This window comes from Gouania willdenowi, chromosome 18, assembly GCF_900634775.1.
Source record: "Gouania willdenowi chromosome 18, fGouWil2.1, whole genome shotgun sequence".
Taxonomy (NCBI): domain Eukaryota; kingdom Metazoa; phylum Chordata; class Actinopteri; order Blenniiformes; family Gobiesocidae; genus Gouania; species Gouania willdenowi.
In genome coordinates this window covers 17,749,847-17,767,348 of record NC_041061.1, presented here as the reverse complement: position 1 = coordinate 17,767,348, position 17,502 = coordinate 17,749,847, and the positions used below count along the sequence as shown (strand labels likewise).

The following is a 17,502-nucleotide window of genomic DNA, read 5'->3' as shown; positions in this document are numbered from 1 at the left end:
ACATTAATAAAGCTTGATTATCTAACATCATCATCAGCTGTGTGTGTTTCTTAGTGACTAATGTGTATTTACAGTGATTTCCATCCAGATGTTGAATATAAAAGTCTTCTATCAGTGGATGCAGTGAATCTGCTCATGTACAGAACCTGCTGACATCAAAGCTACCAGTGAACATGTGATGATGTTTCCTTAGTTGGGCGTGCAGTGTCACTTCAGTCTGACCAATCAAGTGTAATCCTTGTTCTTAAGAGCGGCTTCAGTTCCTGTCAACCCCAGAATTCCAGCACCATGACTTGTGCACACTTTGTCCTCTCTCTGATCTGTTTGCTCAGCATCGGTGAGTTTTCTTTCTGACACTTTAACTTTATACTCTTCACTTTGTAGAGACTCAGACTTTTCTTTAGCTGTGAATGATGGTGTGTTTGTTTTTCTCCATGTTTCAGCTCAAGAAACCTGTCAATCATCGTCCTCGTCTCTGTATCAGGAGAGACGTTTGATTTCAGTTAATGTTGGTGACAATGTAACTCTGCAGTGTTTCTATCAGAAGGATGATGATGGTAATCCACTATTCTTCTGGTACAAACAGCCTCTGAGGCAGGAACCAAAGCTAATATCTACCCAGTTTGCATTTGACAGAAAAGGAACTTTCCAAGATGAGTTTAAGGACGATATACGCTTTACATTGAAGAATGAAAAACACAGTTTAATCTTAACAATTTCAGACGTCCAAGTTTCTGACTCAGCTACTTACTACTGTGCTAAATCTATGAATCGTTTTCACATGCAGTTTTCAGAGGGAACCACTGTTTTTGTAAAAGACCGAAATTCTTTATTTAACGCTTTGGTCCAACAATCAGACTCTAAAACAATCCATCCAGGAGAATCAGTGACTCTAAAGTGCACAGCATCCACTGGGAGCTGTGATGGAGAACACAGTGTTTACTGGTTCAAGAACTCTGAGGATCATCATCCAAGTCTCATCTACACCCAAAGTGACAACAGTGATCAGTGTGAGAGGAAAACAAATAAAAAACACACCTGTGTCTCCAACCTGTCATTGAACAACCTGGATCAGTCTAATGCTGGAACCTACTACTGTGCAGTTACTGTGTGTGGACGCATCGTGTTTGGAAATGGAACCAAACTGGAGCTCAAAGGTAAGAAGTGCTGCAACAGGTCAAACTGTTTGATAATTTGTATCTATATTGATGTTTATGCCACATATGCAGAAAAAAACAGTAAAATGTGTTGCTGTGCTTAACATTTTTAACGATTTTTACAAAGTGAAAATTAAAAACCTGAATATGTGTTTCTTATCCCACAGATGATTTATACTCTTCAGAACTGAAATATATCTTGGGTGGAGCTTTGATGCCGACCACCACACTGTTGATTTGTCTTTTTTTAATGATGTGTGAGAAAAAAATCAGCCAATCCAAAGGAACAACCACTAAGGTAGGATTATCTAATAAACATATATTATAATTAATTCTAATAAAGTGTATGAACTGACTGGCCTTTCTCACCGTTACATGGTTTCTTCCTCTTAGCAGAGAATCATCCCTGGCAGAGAAAATCTTCACCCACTCAACAGATCCTCAATGTGGAGGACGAACACAGACAGTGTGTGTGTTTACTCCAGATTACACACAAGTTCACAATGATTATGTTTCATTCAGAATCTCATGATCAGATTTATCTGTAAATAAGAATTAAATGATGCATTGTGTATAGTGTAAAAGAACCCATTACTGTTTCCACAAGTTTTGCCTGAAAGCTTCTAAATCAGGGGTGTCCAATTCCGGTCCTCGAGGGCCACTATCCAGCATGTTTTAGATGTTTCCCTCTTCCAACACACCTAATTCAAATGATTAGGATCATTATCAGGCTTCTGCAGAGCTGGATGAGGAGTTGATAATTTGAATCAGGTGTGTTGGAAGAGGAAAAACATCTAAAACATGCTGGACAGTGGCCCTCGAGGACCGGAATTGGACATCCCTGCTCTAAATGTACTTAATAAAAGATCTGAGCTGAATAAAAAGTCTTTCATGATCATTGATCCTTTTATTGCCTTTTAAACATTAGCTACATAGCAAGATGCCTTCAAGAATCTAAGAATATTTTTTGAACAATTTGAGCAAAGTTTTGCTTATTCTTAAAATTTTTCTGTCACACCAAACATGCCATATTTTAACCTATTTAACTTATTCTTGCCATAATTTTGATACTTTTAATACATTTTGTGCTACATTACTCCCATTTCTGCTACTTCTCCATCAAATTTAAATGCCTTTTGTGATTTTTTTTCTACTTTCAAGATATTTTTTACACTTTTAAACACTTTCCCCCATTTTTCCCACCAAATGTTGCATATGTTGACCCATTATTGTCAGGTTGAACCTTATTTCACCATATTTCATGCTTATTTTTGCCAATTTAACAACATTTACAATTTGTCATGCCAGCTATTTGCAAGTTTAAACTAATTCTTACAATATTGACACTTTGAACCCTTTTCACCTCTTTTTCTGTCCATTTTCGGCCACTGTAATTTACAACTCTGATCAGAATTTATCCTTCAACTCTCACATAAAACAAACTTCAAGAACTGCCTTCTTTCATCTCCGTAACATTGCTAAAATCAGATCTATCCTGTCTCAGAGCGACGCCAAAAAGCTAGTCCATGCTTTTGTTACCTCTAGACTGGATTATTGTAATTCTCTTTTAGCAGGCTGCCCGAGCAAGTTGCTTAAGACACTTCAGCTGGTTCAAAATGCTGCAGCACGTGTACTGACTAAAACTAGGAGAAGAGATCACATTACTCCTGTATTAGCCTCTGCATTCGCTTCCCATAAAATATAGAATAGAATTCAAGATTCTTCTTCTCACTTATAAAGCCCTAAATGGACAGGCACCAGTCTATCTTAAGGAGCTTGTAGTGCCATACAATCCCCCCAGAACACTACGCTCTCAAAATGCTGGACTACTCGTTGTTCCATTTGTCTCTAAAAGTAGTATAGGAGGAAGAGCTTTCAGTTATCAGGCCCCACTTCTCTGGAACCATCTACCAACCACGGTTCGGGGGGCAGACACCCTCTCTACCTTTAAGGTTAGGCTCAAAACATTCCTCTTTGGTAAAGCTTTTAGTTAGGAACCAGCTCATAGCTCAGTTAATGATGCAATAGGCATAGACTGCCGGTGGGGGGGGGGGGGGGGGGTCTGGCATGCTCGGTTGGAGAGAGGTCATTTAGGTTAGAAAGGGACCGGAGAGGGTCCCATTCCTCTCTCTAACACTCCCTCTATGTCTGCTTCTTCCCTTGTGTGTTTGCTCCTGTACTCCTTCTGGCTTTTGTCTTGCAGGTCCGTGGGATCCTCAGTGTGGAGTTACAGAGTCTCAACAACTCTGTCTCCACCCTTTCCTCTGCACACACCCAACACAGCATAACGTGGATGGCTGTTCATCATAGGAATGGGATCCACACAAGGTTCCTGCTGCTTAACAGAAGGTTTTCCTTGCCGCCATGATGAATTGATGTTGGGTGTGGGATACATATATATGTGCATATACGTATATATGCATATGTGTGTATCCATAAAATGATAAGTCCATCCTTAAGACTGCTCTACTGTAAAGTGTCTTGAGATACCATTGGTTATGATTTGGCGCTATACAAATAAAAGATTGATTGATTGATTGATTGATTGAACTCTGACCAATTTCTGTGTTTTTAAAAAAATCTAATTCCACCATTTTTGGTCACTTTTTACTCATTGTATTTCTGATTAAAACAAAGATTTACATCTTTAACATGACTATATACTATGGCTCAAATAATAATAAACTTCCTGGATAACAGTAGATATTAATCAGAATAATAAATAAATGTGGTTATAGAACAATGGACCATCATTTTGCTGACATTATAGATGGACCCCAAAAATCTCTCCCCTTTATTCCCCATCATTGATGGCTCTGTCTCCATATGACTGTTCTTTAATGTTCATGTCTGTGTTCAACCACCTTCAGGTACAGTGGGGGTCCCCCATTTCTGGAACCTTTATTTTGGGGGTCGTGGGCTGAAAAGGTTTAATAACCACTGTTCTACTCTATGCATAACTGCAAGAAGCATTAATGATTCAGGGCTAAAAAAAACAAAACAAAATAACAGCTTTTTTGTCAACTCAGCTTTTAAATACTCTATCAGCATATCTTCATCTATCCTCTATTGGTCACCACTGACCACTCAGCTCTCATTCCACATCCATCCTTTGTTCATTAATGGAAACCTTAAGAAATGATGACAGTGAGCAGTTGGTCTGTGCAGCTCTGTACGTAACAAACTACTTCCTCTTTAAGTTCAGTGTTAGCTCATCTTTTGGCTCCTCAGCACCAACTATATCTCTAGATTATCACAAACACTCATACACGTCACTATCTGCTCATTAGGGTCCAGTTTGGAAGGACAACAGCCTCAGCAATGAAGCCCAGACAAGCCTCTCCAAACCACTACCACCATCTCTTCCAGGAGAATCTAAAGTTAATCCCAGACCAGATAGAAACACTTCAATGGGCCTTAGGTTGACCCTGAGCTTTCCTCTCTCACATGTCTAAACCACTTCACTAAGGAAGCCTGCCAGTGCTCCTTTATCAGAAACTAGAACCACCTCAACCATCTCCTAACATTTACATATCTATGATCATATATGATGAGGCTCTAAGCGTGTGAATAACAGGCTGACATGTCATTCAGGAAGAGCTGAACCATGAAGACATGTTGATGGTAGTCCTCTGTAGCTGTGTGGATCAAAGCTCTCCTTTCATCACGTAAACAGCAGAAAACAAACTGAGCTCTTACTAAAAACTCACTGTTCTCAGTCAGTGAAGCAGCTACTGTGGTTTGGACAGGATGTAAAAGTGTATGCACCGTCTCTCACAGACCAACATATACAAAATGTGTGTTTTTCTACTAATACGTCCTACCAATAACACTTCAAAATACACAGGAAATAAATGTAAAGTGAGCATGACACAATAACTGTTAACATGTTTGATATTCATAATATCTCAGGACTTGATGCTCAAAGTGAAGCAAAAAGAGCAACAAGTCTCCATACACACAATACAATGTACAGGATCATTGTTATCAAGAGTGTGTGGAATTAATCAGATAAAATCCTTTAAAAGCAAATATCAAACATTAGGACTATTAAAAGTAATTTAAACCACATTCCATTTAGATTTTAAAAAAATCCATTACAAGTGTCAGAAATAAATTTACTTTCTGTATTTAAACATAGATCCTAAAAAAAGTGTAAAATGTCATCTCAGCACATTAATAAAGCTTCATTATCTAACATCATCATCAGCTGTGTGTGTTTCTTAGTGACTAATGTGTATCTACAGTGATTTCCATCCAGATGTTGAATATCAAAGTCTTGTATCAGTGGATGCAGTGAATCTGCTCATGTACAGAACCTGCTGACATCAAAGCTACCAGTGAACATGTGATGATGTTTCCTTAGTTGGGCGTGCAGTGTCACTTCAGTCCGACCAATCAAGTGTAATCCTTGTTCTTAAGAGCGGCTTCAGTTCCTGTCAACCCCAGAATTCCAGCACCATGACTTGTGCACACTTTGTCCTCTCTCTGATCTGTTTGCTCAGCATCGGTGAGTTTTCTTTCTGACACTTTAACTTTATACTCTTCACTTTGTAGAGACTCAGACTTTTCTTTAGCTGTGAATGATGGTGTGTTTGTTTTTCTCCATGTTTCAGCTCAAGAAACCTGTCAATCATCGTCCTCGTCTCTGTATCAGGAGAGACGTTTGATTTCAGTTCATGTTGGTGACAGTGTAACTCTGCAGTGTTTATATGATGATGATGATGCATCATTTATCTTTTGGTACAAACAGCCTCTGGGGAAACAACCAAAGATAATTTCTACATATCATAAATATAAAAAAGAAGGAACGTCCCATGATGAATTTATTAATAACAGACGCTTCACATCGGATATGAGAGACAACACTTTATACCTAACAATTTCTGATGTGCAAGTTTCTGACTCAGCCACTTACTACTGTGCTAAATCTATGCATAGTTTTAGCTTGGAGTTTTTAGAAGGAACCACTGTCTTTGTAAAAAATGCAAATTCTTCATTTAACGCTTTGGTCCAACAATCAGACTCTGAGACAATCCATCCAGGAGACTCAGTGACTATAAAGTGCACAGCATCCACTGGGAGCTGTGATGGAGAACCCAGTGTTTACTGGTTCAAGAACTCTGAGGATCATCATCCAAGTCTCATCTACACCCAAAGTGACAACAGTGATCAGTGTGAGAGGAAAACAAATAAAAAACACACCTGTGTCTACAACCTGTCATTGAACAACCTGGATCAGTCTAATGCTGGAACCTACTACTGTGCAGTTACTGTGTGTGGACGCATCGTGTTTGGAAATGGAACCAGACTGGAGCTCAAAGGTAAGAAGTGCTGCAACATGTCAAACTGTTTGATGATTGGTTACATAAAGAACACATTCAGGGTAAAGCAGGTCTCTCACAGGCGTGAATTAAGTACCAGATTATAAATACACTGTTGTTTAACCATGTTCATAAGCACCTTGTGTAAAAGACAGATAATAGAAACAAATACTATAAGACTAACTTTTCAAGCTGGTTTGAAATTGTGTATTTTTCTTCATGTTAGAGGATTTTTCACAACTTACATCTGGATATAAATGAAGCACATTTTTTCTTTGTAACTTGTAAAGCACAGCTTGACAACTGAGGAAGAACCAAATGGTCTGAGGTTTATAAACATGCCGATGTGACTGCATGATATTGCATTTGATCTCCGACCGAATATTACGTTATCAAACAGGTAAAATAACACTAGTAAACTGTTCAAGGCATTTGCCTCAAATCAATATGAAATATTTGCACCACTGTCAGAACATGTAAGATCATGTATGTTAAAGCACTACTGACTTTCTGTCTGATAGCTTAGTGGGAGGTATGATCAGCATGTTAACACAGCCCTGATTATTGCTTTTAGTTACAAAATGTCAACTTCACTTTATTGTTCCTTGAAGGGTGATTTGTTGTGCATCATTTCATATTCTAAACTTTGATGTGACAGAACTGAACTTCCTGTGTCTGTCTCTCTGCAGATGGTTTCAACCATTGGGTCTTGGTGTATGTCATGGGTGGAGCTTTGCTCGTCACCTCCATTATATTGATCCTTTTAATCATTTTCATGTACAAGATGCTTAAAGCCAACAGCAGCAGATCCACAGGTACGCTACTTAAACCACTTTCACTTTGGATTCTATGAGTTTGGCCTTTTAGTGATAAACATTTTCTCTTTCCGACAACTTTCCAGCTCTTCCAGCTACAGACACAGAGGTAGGTTTTACCTGCTGAGCATGTTCTTCAGTAACTCACATTAAATGATTAAATCACTTTTCTGATCTGAAATCTTCTTCTTGTTAACAGGGTATCAACCAAAGTTCATACGATCTGACTTATGCAGTTCCGATCGTTTCTTCATTCACCAGATCTCAAATACGGAGGCAGGAGGAATGTGTTTACTCCCATGTAAAGTATTTTGTAGTCATACCTAAAAAAAATTCCATCCCTAGAGGTTTTTAGAATATATACACTTTGTTTCATATTTTATTGTTGTAAAAGTTTTGTCATACAAAGTAAAAATGGCACCAAATAAAGACTTTTCTTTGATCATAGACCACTGTGTTAGTGTGTGGATCTATATATAGTGTGACATTAAACAATTACTTTAAGTTTCTCAGACACATGAACTCAACCTAACTGAGGAGGGAAAGAGCAACAAACAGCCAACTAATACATGGTTGGTGCTGGTACCGTGACACGTACTTGTACAGGTGGATGTGTTGTCACACTTGGTCTCTGGCTGTATGTAAACACGTGATTAACCTTCTTATTTAACCAGAATCAGCTCTTTATCGAGGCCCTGAGCCATAACCATTACAGCAGAAAGCAGTCCACAAGCAGCTGTTCATAATCAGATAGTGCTGTGTTCAAGACCACACTATCCGAGACCAAGACTTGCCTGAGACCAGAATGCACCGAGACCAAGACAAGACCAAGACTTTCGGGAGCCGAGATCGAGTCAAGACCATAAACATTTTTATTTATTTAAAAATATATAAATAAATAAAATAAAGACAAGGTTCAACAGTTAAATAACATTCTCTCTTTAATTTTAGTTTATTTTAAATACATTTGATGGACAAAAAAGGTTCCTGCAAAAAATTAACTAAAATATTAAAACTACTACTGCTACTGATAAATCCACAATTATTCTACATATTTGAAAACAAGATTTTTATGTCAGCTGAATGTACAGCAAGTGTTTAAAAGCATTTCTGCCAGGAAATAATGATTCTTGATTCTGATTCTTTGAGTTGTGCAGGTCAACAGGTCACAGATTTCACAAGATTATTTTCTAGTTTGAAAAAGCCTTTACACAGGTTATTGTTATGAATTCACTTAGTTGATATAGTTTAATTTGGTTGCTGTAATGTAACAAAGATATTCAATTAACAAAGGTTTCCAACTGTAACTGTAAAAGTGAAACTTTCTGAAATAAAACTACAAACAAGTTGTCAGCAGTGTTAAAAACATAGAGCTTCAGGTAGATGTGAAACTAAATAATTGTTGAGAATGATTTTTATTATTCTGGATACAGTGGAAACAGAAACTATAAAAAATAATTATATTGTGAACCTGTTTATATTGTGGGGAACATATTATATACATAAATGTAAGTGAGTCTGAAGCCACAAAAAAACACCACTTTAAAAAGAAAATAGACTAATAAAACCTCGTTACAGTTATTTGAGTTATTCTGGCTTGTGCAACTTGTGGTGATGACGCACTTCTGACGACATAAATCAAGATGGCGGTGGCCCGGACAACGCCGATACTATGTAATAAAGCCTTAAAAGACATGGATATAATGAAAAGAGTGGATGGACAGAGTCATAAACATGCTGACACACGGACGTATTAAACACACACGGACCTCGATAAACGGGAAACGGAACAGGCTTCACCAGACGGCTAGCACTAGGACCCAGAGGCGGAGTAAGTGCGTCCCCCGTACTGCATTCACAGGCTGTAATATCACCAGTTTATCATTTTACCAGTTGTTAGAGCTACTGTCTTTACCATGGAGATAATATTTATTACTGGTGATTGTTTTCTGGAGTTTTACCGGTGATTAGTTTATATCTCCTTCTGCTCCACGGTCCAAACTGACACCGTAAACAAACACGCACGCACGCACGCACACACGCACACACACACACGCACACACACACACACACACACACACACACACACACACACACACACACACACACACACGAAGGTTGTGGTCATTATATGGGGTGGATTAAATAATGAATAAAATATTGTTTTATCCCGTTCTTCTCCATGTTATCACATTATAACAAAGTTTAAAAATAGCAGGAATTAGTGCTGGTCTCGAACGAGAAAAATCCCCAGTCCGGGCAGCCTGAGTCCGAGACTAGACCGAGTCAAAATACTTCAGATTCCATTTTTATATTTTTTTTTGTTTTGTGTATTTTTCTGTAATATATGTTTTTTGGAGTCATTATGTGTATTTTTGTATCTTTCTGTTGTCTTTTTGTGCATTTTTGTATAATTGTAGTTTTTTTTGTTGCCATAGTAGAGTGATTCTGGAGTCATTTTGTGTATTTTTGTATATTTTTTGGTGTAGTTTTGTGCATTTCTGTTGTCATTTTGTGTATTTCTTGTATATTTAATTTTGTGCATTTTGACTCATTTTCATATTTTTGTTGTCGTTTAGTGTATTTTTCTGTAATGTATGTTTTTTGGAGTCGTTTTGTGTGTTTTTGGAGCCTTTTGGTATATTTTTGTGCTATTCCATTGTCGTTTTGTGTACTTTTTGTATTAACATTGTTTAGTTTTTGTTTTATTTTACTCAGTATATTTTTATTATAAATACTTTAATTGTGGTGAGAGCGTGTTTTGAGATAGTGTGTGTGCGCGTGCGCGCGCGAGACTCGCTACCTGTCCTCCTGGTTGCCATTGTAAAAAAACAGATTGGTGCGCACTGAGGTCAAAAGCTGAATAGGTTTCATTTCTGGGTATATATGAATGTGTCGTCCGGGCTAAATAAAATGAAAATAAATGTTTTGCAACACCAAATAAGTCCAAAAAAATGGATGCACACTCGGGGGTAGGTGGAACCTGTTAAAAAAGTTTCATGTCGAACAGACACCGCGTCAGGGAGAAATTCGCTCCATAAACACACACACACACAGTTCTGTAATTATTAAAGGATTTATACAATTGCAATGTTTTAATTCAAGTGGTTATTTACACATTCAGAGCCAGAAATCCATTGGCACTAATAATTTGCTAAATCATTTATTACGGTTTCAGCCAAAAAAATTAATTTGGGTGTATCCCAAATGTAAACTTTAGGTGATTTACAGTATATAACCCCGGTTCTATGAGTAATATGAGTGCGATGTCTCACTATGTGATACACACTCCCTGGCGCCCTCAGAAGCACTTTTCTCAATCCGCCAAGCCCTGATTGGCTGGAGGGAACTTTCCACCCGCCAGGGACACTCCCACAGTCTGTACAGTTCCTCATTCAAAATAAGCACCTCTTCTCACTCGTTCGAGCAAGAAGGGTTGTCTGGTGAAACAACTCACTCCTGTGTGCTCCCTTCATAAAAAACGGCCGATCAGCGGGAGCTGACTCACCGTTTTATCCCCAAAGCCCACATGACAGGCTGCGAGCACCGCCAAATACACTTTCACAGTAACACGGGCTACGCGCTTGTCAGTCACTGGCCTGCCCCTGGACAGCAGGTCCGCGTCTTCGTTCAGGAACCCCGAGAACAAGCGTCGCTCTCAGAGAGAAGAGATGATTGCAACACCACAGGATCAGCCTGCGCGCCAGCAGTAGCAGCCGACGGGAGCATATAAGCCAGCTTGGTGGTTGATATATGCTCACCAGGACATAATGTCCCCCGAGAGACGGGAGAAAGTAGATCAGCAAGAGGAACACCGCTGACATTACCAAATAATTTATGTGACAGTGTCGGAGGTCTGCTTCCCAAAAGCCTCTCACCGACCTGCCCTCGAACACTCCATCCCAGCCAATAAGGGTAGCATCCGTGGAGATCACGTTTCTGGGCATAACGGTCCCCATGTAGACACTGTGCGTAAGGAAATCCGAGGTCCGCCGACGGTGCAGAGCTGCACTGCACTCCAGCCTAACCAGAACCCTCCGTGTGCCATGACGCAAAGGGCTGAGCCCATGAGAGGCCATCCACAGCTGGAATTCCTTCATGTGGAGGTGGCCGAGTCGGATGATGTCATAAAGCCATCAATCCGAGTAACCGGAGACATAATCCTATCTGAACAGATTTGTCCGGTCAAAACAGCGCGAGGCATGCCCACCCGCTGCGCCAACAGGTGTGCGGTGAGAGGCATCGAGTGAAGAGACAGTCCCAGAAGACAGTTTCCTGTGTAGGGGGCAACATGCTCTTTTCCGCGTTCATCATGAACCCTAGGTCGGAAAGGTGACGTAACAGAATGCGCGTGTGCGCTGTGGCAAATCATAGCGCAAAAAACAGTCAACCGTCCAATCAGGTGGCCAAGCGGATGCCCCGCCTCTTCAGCGGGACTATTGCTGCCTCTGTGGCTCGCATGAACACCCTTAGGCTCAGTGAGAGGCCGAAGGGGAGCACAGGGTATTCATGACATATCCACCAGAAAGCAAATCTCAGGTACTTTCTGTGAACGTAATGAAACGTGGAAATATGCATCCTTCAGGTCAACAGACAAGAACCAACCTCCCTGACGCACCAGGCGTGAAAGGGAGGCATGCGTAAGCATCCCGAACTTATATATCCTGAGAAATCTGTTCGTAGATGCAGGATAGGGGGGACCAGAAAATACCTGCTCTGGGACAGTGCGGGTGGAACGATAGAGATTGGCTCTCTGCTGAGCAGAGAGCCAATCTCCTCCTGCAATACACGGGCCAGGTCTGGGCCTGAGTGTGTATTATACTGGCAAAATGGGGAGGGACAACCTCAAACTGCAGCCTGTAACCCGTTGATATCGTCCGCAGCACCCATGGTGGAGCTGCGATCGCTGCCCATTTCTCTCTCTTAACGGAGAGGGTGGATAGGCACTCCGGCTGGATCAACCTTGGAGGCACCGGCCGTGGTACAGTGATGCCCTCTCCCGCAGGCAGGCTGCCAGTGGCCGGAGAAACCATTTGTGGGGTAACTGCGCCCTCTTGAGGCGATGGATTGCACACTGCCAGAAGGCCCAACCGAAAGGTGGTGGAGCCCTTTGTCGGCGGCAGCCTGCCCAACAGCAGAGGAGCCGACCCTGTCACGGCCGCGCCTTCTGCCGGTGGAGCAGAGCCATACCCCCAGGAATGAGCGTGCAGTACGGCTCGTTTCGGGGGACAGCATGGAAACGGGAGCTCTGCAGTATCCAACCCAAAGAAGGCCGAGGCAGAAGTGCCGTGAGGAGCTCGTAGGAGGACCTAGGCGGACATCAGATGCGCCGGCCTACGACGGAGGCTGCGTGCAGTGAGCCGCAGTGCATCCCGTCCCCTCAGTGAGAGGAACCACAGTTTCCATCGCCGCAACGCTAACGCAGGTGCTAGCAGGGATGCAGGACAACGTGCACTTTCAGGTGGTGCTTTTTTGTTGTACATAAATTACAAAACTAACAATTATTATATATACCATTCAATATTCATTTTTGTTTGGTCTGTGGTCAAGGTCAATGATTCAACTGAATTGTTCTTAATTAATGAGTATATTGATATTTTAACACCTTATTTATTTAGGCTACTGTGGGTTCTCCCAGTCCATGTTAAACTAAAATATGTCCTTTAATGTAGTGTGTCTGTAAAAGGCGATTTTATGTTTGTCTAAAATAATACAGTGAGTAGGATACATGTAGCCATTGATTTCTATCTTCATTTGCATGTTTGGTGATGTAATCCAAAAGTAATTAGTTACATTATTTTAATATAGTGATACTTAGTAACTTACTGATTCCATTTTTTAACAGGTAACTTGTAATTGTACCGGATTACTTTTTAAAAGTAACCCTCCCAACCCTGGTCATAGAGGCTCAGAGCAACATCTTACCTCCAGATCTTCATTGAAACCCTACTCTTCATTCACTTTAGACAAATACAACCAAAGATGGTAAAGAAAAAAAAAAACCTCATTGCTTTCAGTAAGTAAAGCCGTTGTTGTGGTTTTAACAGGATGTAAAGTGCACGCACTGTTTTTTGGAGACCCACGAATTTCTAAAAATAATTCAAGTAAATAATAAAAATCAAATGGAATAAAATGTTTAATACCTTCATTATGTCTCAGTACTTTCTGCTAAACAAGGATCTCAAACTACATGGACTTTAGAAAGCCACAACAAAATGGGAGATAGAGTGAGATATGAGGTTTTCCACAATAAATGTTTTTTAAATATTTACTTGCTTGGCTAAAAGGTGGATCAAAAAAAGTGATTTTCATTAGTGACTGAACAAACTGAACCATTTCAATCATTAACACAATCATCATCAGCTGTGTGTGTTTCTTAGTGACTAATGTGTATTTACAGTGATTTCCATCCAGATGTTGAATATAAAAGTCTTGTATCAGTGGATGCAGTGATTCTGCTCATGTACAGAACCTGCTGACATCAAAGCTACCAGTGAACATGTGATGATGTTTCCTTAGTTGGGCGTGCAGTGTCACTTCAGTCCGACCAATCAAGTGTAATCCTTGTTCTTAAGAGCGGCTTCAGTTCCTGTCAACCCCAGAATTCCAGCACCATGACTTGTGCACACTTTGTCCTCTCTCTGATCTGTTTGCTCAGCATCGGTGAGTTTTCTTTCTGACACTTTAACTTTATACTCTTCACTTTGTAGAGACTCAAACTTTTCTTTAGCTGTGAATGATGGTGTGTTTGTTTTTCTCCATGTTTCAGCTCAAGTTTCCTCATCTCTGCATCAGGAGACACGTTTGATTTCAGTTAATGTTGGTGACAGTGTAACTCTGCAGTGTTTATATGATGATGATGATGATGGTAATCCACTATTCTTCTGGTACAAACAGTCTCTGAGGCAGGAACCAAAGCTCATATCTATCCATTATTCATTTGACAGAAAAGGAACTTTTCACGATGAGTTTAAGGACAACAGACGCTTTACATTGAAGAATGAAAAATACAGTTTAATCTTAACAATTTACGACGTCCAAGTTTCTGACTCAGCTACTTACTACTGTGCTAAATCTATAAATAGTTATAGCTTGGAGTTTTCAGAGGGAACCACTGTTTTTGTAAAAGACACAAATTCTTTATTTATCGCTTTGGTCCAACAATCAGACTCTGAGACAATCCATTCAGGAGACTCAGTGACTCTAAAGTGCACAGCATCCACTGGGAGCTGTGATGGAGAACCCAGTGTTTACTGGTTCAAGAACTCTGAGGATCATCATCCAAGTCTCATCTACACCCAAAGTGACAACAGTGATCAGTGTGAGAGGAAAACAAATAAAACACAGACCTGTGTCTACAACCTGTCATTGAACAACCTGGATCAGTCTAATGCTGGAACCTACTACTGTGCAGTTACTGTGTGTGGACGCATCGTGTTTGGAAATGGAACCAAACTGGAGCTCAAAGGTAAGAAGTGCTGCAACAGGTCAAACTGTTTGATGTATTTTTTTTTCTGTATTGATGTTTATGCCACATATGTGGGGATAAAAAAGTCAAATAGGTTTTGCATGTGTCTCTATATCTTTATTCCACAGTTCCTGTGTTTGAGAACACTAATCTTAATCATGAATTACAAAAAAAATATTATTAACCTAAAATATGTGTTTCTTATCCCACAGATTATTTAAACTCTTCAGAACTGAAATATATCTTGGGTGGAGCTTTGATGCCGACCACCACACTGTTGATTTGTCTTTTTTTAATGATGTGCGAGAAAAAAATCAGCCAATCCAAAGGAACAACCACTAAGGTAGGATTATCTAATAAACATATATTATAATTAATTCTAATAAAGTGTATGAACTGACTGGCCTTTCTCACTGTTACATGGTTTCTTCCTCTTAGCAGAGAATCATCCCTGGCAGAGAAAATCTTCACCCACTCAACAGATCCTCAATGTGGAGGACGAACACAGACAGTGTGTGTGTTTACTACAGATTACACACAAGTTCACAATGATTTTGTTTCATTCAGAATCTCATGATCAGATTTATCTCTAAATAAGAATTAAATGATACGTTGTCTATAGTGTAAAATAAACCCATTAATGTTTCCACAAGTTTGGCCTGAAAGCTTCTAAATGTACTTAATAAAAGATCTGAGCTGAATAAAATGTATTTCATGGATCATTGATACTTTTATTGCCTTTTAAACTTTAGCTACATAGCAAGATGCCTTCAAGAATCTAAGAATATTTTTTTAAACAATTTGAGCCTAGTTTTGCTCATTTTTACTTTTTTTCTGCAACTACACCAAACATGCCATATTTTAACCTATTTTAATGAATTTTTTCTTGCCATATTTTTGCTCCTTTTAATACATTTTGTGCTACATTACTCTCAATTCTGCTACTTCTCCATCAAATTTCAATGCCTTTTTTTGCCATTTTCTTTGTACTATCAACACATTTTCAGCACTTTTAAACACTTTCCCCCATTATTCCCACCTAATGTTGCATATGTTGACCCATTATTGTCAGTTTTAACCTTATTTCACCATATTTCATGCTTATTTTTGCCAATTTAACCACATTCACAATTTTTCATGCACACTATTAGCCAGTTAAACCTAATTGTACCGACTAATTGCTACAATAAAGACACTTTGAACCCTTTTTACTACTTTTTCAGCCACTCATTTAAAGGGGACATATGCTAAATCCACTTTTTTAGCCCTTTAATGCATTTAGTTGTATATTTAGAGTGCTAAGAAGTACAGAAAAAATCAAATAAGTCTCTTCAGGTGCTCCGTAGATATCTTTATATTCTGTTTTGCTCATATTTTTCCATCTGTTTCGATTTTTCTATTCTCTATCACGTTTTTTGAACTATTACATCACAGTATTTGCAGCGGAACTGCCAAATTAGTACATCAACTCCAGGTCCAACACTTCGAGCAATCCGCCATTTTTATTTCTCACTTTTATTTTGTAGTACAAGCTCCAGGATGCCGAAGTTACAAGAGGATAAGTCAAAATGTTCGGTTGTTGGATGTAGTAACCCACACGCTTCATTACACCGTCTCCCAGCATCAGAACCTTTTCAAAGTACCTGGTTGAGTTTCATTTTTCACAGAAATGTACCCACATCTGTGGGTAAGGTCATTTTTGTGTGCACGAAGCACTTCAAGGATGACTGCTTCAGCAACCTCCGCCAGTATAAAGAAGGATTTGCCGAAAGACTTTGTCTGATTGAGGGTTCAATTCCTTCTATCTTTGGAGATGACGAACAGAGCACTTCGGTAAGCTGTAAATAACGCTAAAAAGTGTGATGATAAGACGTCCCTGTCATTGTTTTGTTAGCATTAGCAGTTGCTTAGCAGTTGCAGCGTCTTCATATGTTAGCGCTGTGTGCTCGTTTTAGATCCTTGATGATATGGTCTACGTGATTTAATTTAAGTCTAAAGTTTTCATTAGTCATTTCATTTTGCCGTTTTTGTCTCCGAAAAGACTGTATTAAAATGCATTTTGTGACGTTAGCTTGGTGCTAGCTTGGTGCTTGTGTTAGCTCACTTGTTAGGGTTCCTCAGGTTCATCATCTTCATTTTCATCTCGCTCCGCTGGGTCAGACACTGGCTGTAACATGTAAGGCTGGATGGACAAGTCTTCTGTTGTTGACATTTTGTAAATAACCTCTGAATAAAAAGTTTATGCGCCGCTACATAGCCGTATCTCTTCTATCAAACTACAAAAATGGCCGAGCAGGGTGGAGTTGAACCGAGTGTCACCTGAAGAGGGGGCGGGGTATGGAGTGTCTCATTTGCATTTAAAGAGACCGCACCAAAACGAGTTGCTCTCAGAAGCACATCAGAAAAGGGGCCTGTGGAGCTATAATAATGAGGAATTAAGACCCAAGCTTTGCAGCTCAGCTTTATATAGACCACAACTGTATGATTTATATGTAAAAAGGAAGGATTTAAAACCATGACATGTCCCCTTTAACACTCTTGACCAATTTCTGTTTGTTTTTTTTAAATCTCATTTCCCACCTTTTTCACCATTTTTGGTCACTTTCAACCCATTGTATTTCTGATTAAAACAAAGATTTACATCTTAAAAATTACAAAAAAAGGCTTAAATAATAATAAACTTCCTGAAAAACAGTGGATATTATTCAGAATAATAAATAAATGTGGTTATAGAACAA

General features: G+C 39.5%; 3 protein-coding genes across 3 annotated transcripts; all 3 read left to right on the top strand.

The window, feature by feature from the left end:
• The first annotated feature begins 235 nt into the window (after window positions 1-235).
• On the top strand, window positions 236-1,664 carry LOC114480839 (uncharacterized). Its single transcript, XM_028475264.1, has 4 exons — window positions 236-337; window positions 444-1,157; window positions 1,325-1,455; window positions 1,551-1,664. The coding sequence occupies exons 1-4, from the start codon at window positions 289-291 to the stop codon at window positions 1,662-1,664; spliced, it is 1,008 nt and encodes a 335-aa protein (XP_028331065.1). The 5' UTR covers window positions 236-288.
• A 3,777-nt stretch (window positions 1,665-5,441) lies between these two features.
• Window positions 5,442-12,354, top strand: LOC114480838 (uncharacterized). The gene is made up of 10 exons (XM_028475263.1): window positions 5,442-5,667; window positions 5,774-6,481; window positions 7,171-7,296; window positions 7,383-7,405; window positions 7,496-7,643; window positions 11,260-11,441; window positions 11,522-11,628; window positions 11,671-11,799; window positions 11,980-12,093; window positions 12,180-12,354. The coding sequence occupies exons 1-10, from the start codon at window positions 5,619-5,621 to the stop codon at window positions 12,352-12,354; spliced, it is 1,761 nt and encodes a 586-aa protein (XP_028331064.1). The 5' UTR covers window positions 5,442-5,618.
• Window positions 12,355-13,762: 1,408 nt separating this feature from the next.
• On the top strand, window positions 13,763-14,914 carry LOC114480837 (uncharacterized). The gene is made up of 3 exons (XM_028475261.1): window positions 13,763-13,959; window positions 14,066-14,764; window positions 14,907-14,914. The coding sequence occupies exons 1-3, from the start codon at window positions 13,911-13,913 to the stop codon at window positions 14,912-14,914; spliced, it is 756 nt and encodes a 251-aa protein (XP_028331062.1). The 5' UTR covers window positions 13,763-13,910.
• The last annotated feature ends 2,588 nt before the right edge of the window (window positions 14,915-17,502 follow it).

Coding starts and splice junctions, on each gene's coding strand:
- LOC114480839 (XM_028475264.1), top strand. CDS start 289: ATGACTTGTGCACACTTTGTCCTCTCTCTGATCTGTTTGCTCAGCATC. Junction 338..443: donor GATCTGTTTGCTCAGCATCG/GTGAGTTTTCTT, acceptor TCCATGTTTCAG/CTCAAGAAACCTGTCAATCA. Junction 1,158..1,324: donor AACCAAACTGGAGCTCAAAG/GTAAGAAGTGCT, acceptor CTTATCCCACAG/ATGATTTATACTCTTCAGAA.
- LOC114480838 (XM_028475263.1), top strand. CDS start 5,619: ATGACTTGTGCACACTTTGTCCTCTCTCTGATCTGTTTGCTCAGCATC. Junction 5,668..5,773: donor GATCTGTTTGCTCAGCATCG/GTGAGTTTTCTT, acceptor TCCATGTTTCAG/CTCAAGAAACCTGTCAATCA. Junction 7,406..7,495: donor TTCCAGCTACAGACACAGAG/GTAGGTTTTACC, acceptor TCTTGTTAACAG/GGTATCAACCAAAGTTCATA.
- LOC114480837 (XM_028475261.1), top strand. CDS start 13,911: ATGACTTGTGCACACTTTGTCCTCTCTCTGATCTGTTTGCTCAGCATC. Junction 13,960..14,065: donor GATCTGTTTGCTCAGCATCG/GTGAGTTTTCTT, acceptor TCCATGTTTCAG/CTCAAGTTTCCTCATCTCTG.